Source organism: Mesitornis unicolor, unplaced genomic scaffold (genome assembly GCF_000695765.1).
Source record: "Mesitornis unicolor isolate BGI_N332 unplaced genomic scaffold, ASM69576v1 scaffold34541, whole genome shotgun sequence".
Classification (NCBI taxonomy): Eukaryota; Metazoa; Chordata; class Aves; order Mesitornithiformes; family Mesitornithidae; genus Mesitornis; species Mesitornis unicolor.
Genome location: NW_010162338.1, coordinates 3,493 through 4,086, shown reverse-complemented (window position 1 = coordinate 4,086; position 594 = coordinate 3,493). Strand labels below are relative to the sequence as shown.

The window sequence follows — 594 nt, the reverse complement described above, 5'->3', positions numbered from 1 at the left end:
CGGGGGGACGCTCCCCGGCCGCCTCGCGGTACCACTCGGGGATGCGCTCGAAGGACGCCCGGTTGGTGAGGTCGAACACCAGCAGCACCCCCGCCGCGCTCCGGTAGAAGGATCTGGTGATGGACCTGAGCACACCGGGGTGGGGAGGTTTGGGAACGGCACCGCTGGACCCCACCAGTCCCTGCACTGACTTCCCTGGGATGGGCCCCCATGAGCAGGAAGGGTAGACCTGCCTGGACCATTTGGTGTCAGCATCGCCCCAACTCAGACCGGGGGGGCTCCAGAGGAGACCTGGGGGCTTCTGCAGTGACAGGGAGGTTCCTCTGTCCCCCTGCAGCCTGGGAATAGGGCAGCACCCAGGGGCGGGTGTTGGGCAGAAACAGGGCACCCCCAGACCAACCCTGGGGCCCCCAAAACCCTCCCAGGGCACCTGGGACACCCCAGGACCATCTGTCAGCCCCTTGCGCCCCGTTGGAGCCTCCTTCACGCCCCTAGAGCTCCAGGCTCCATCCTGACGCAATCAGGAAGGGAATCACTCAGCCCTGATGCACCAGCACCCCCGACCCCTGCTCCCTTGGCTGTCCCCCACAACCA

The 594-nt window shown here is 67.0% G+C and overlaps 1 protein-coding gene across 1 annotated transcript in view; it reads right to left on the bottom strand.

Moving 5' to 3' along the window:
* The window catches only part of LOC104547777 (ras-related protein Rab-39A-like), a 3,188-nt gene that overhangs the window by 266 nt on the left and 2,328 nt on the right, over nt 1–594 (bottom strand). Inside the window, exon 4 of the mRNA XM_010193594.1 lies at nt 20–125. Within this exon, the coding sequence (XP_010191896.1) occupies nt 20–125 (106 nt within the window). The remainder of the gene's footprint in view (nt 1–19; nt 126–594) is intronic.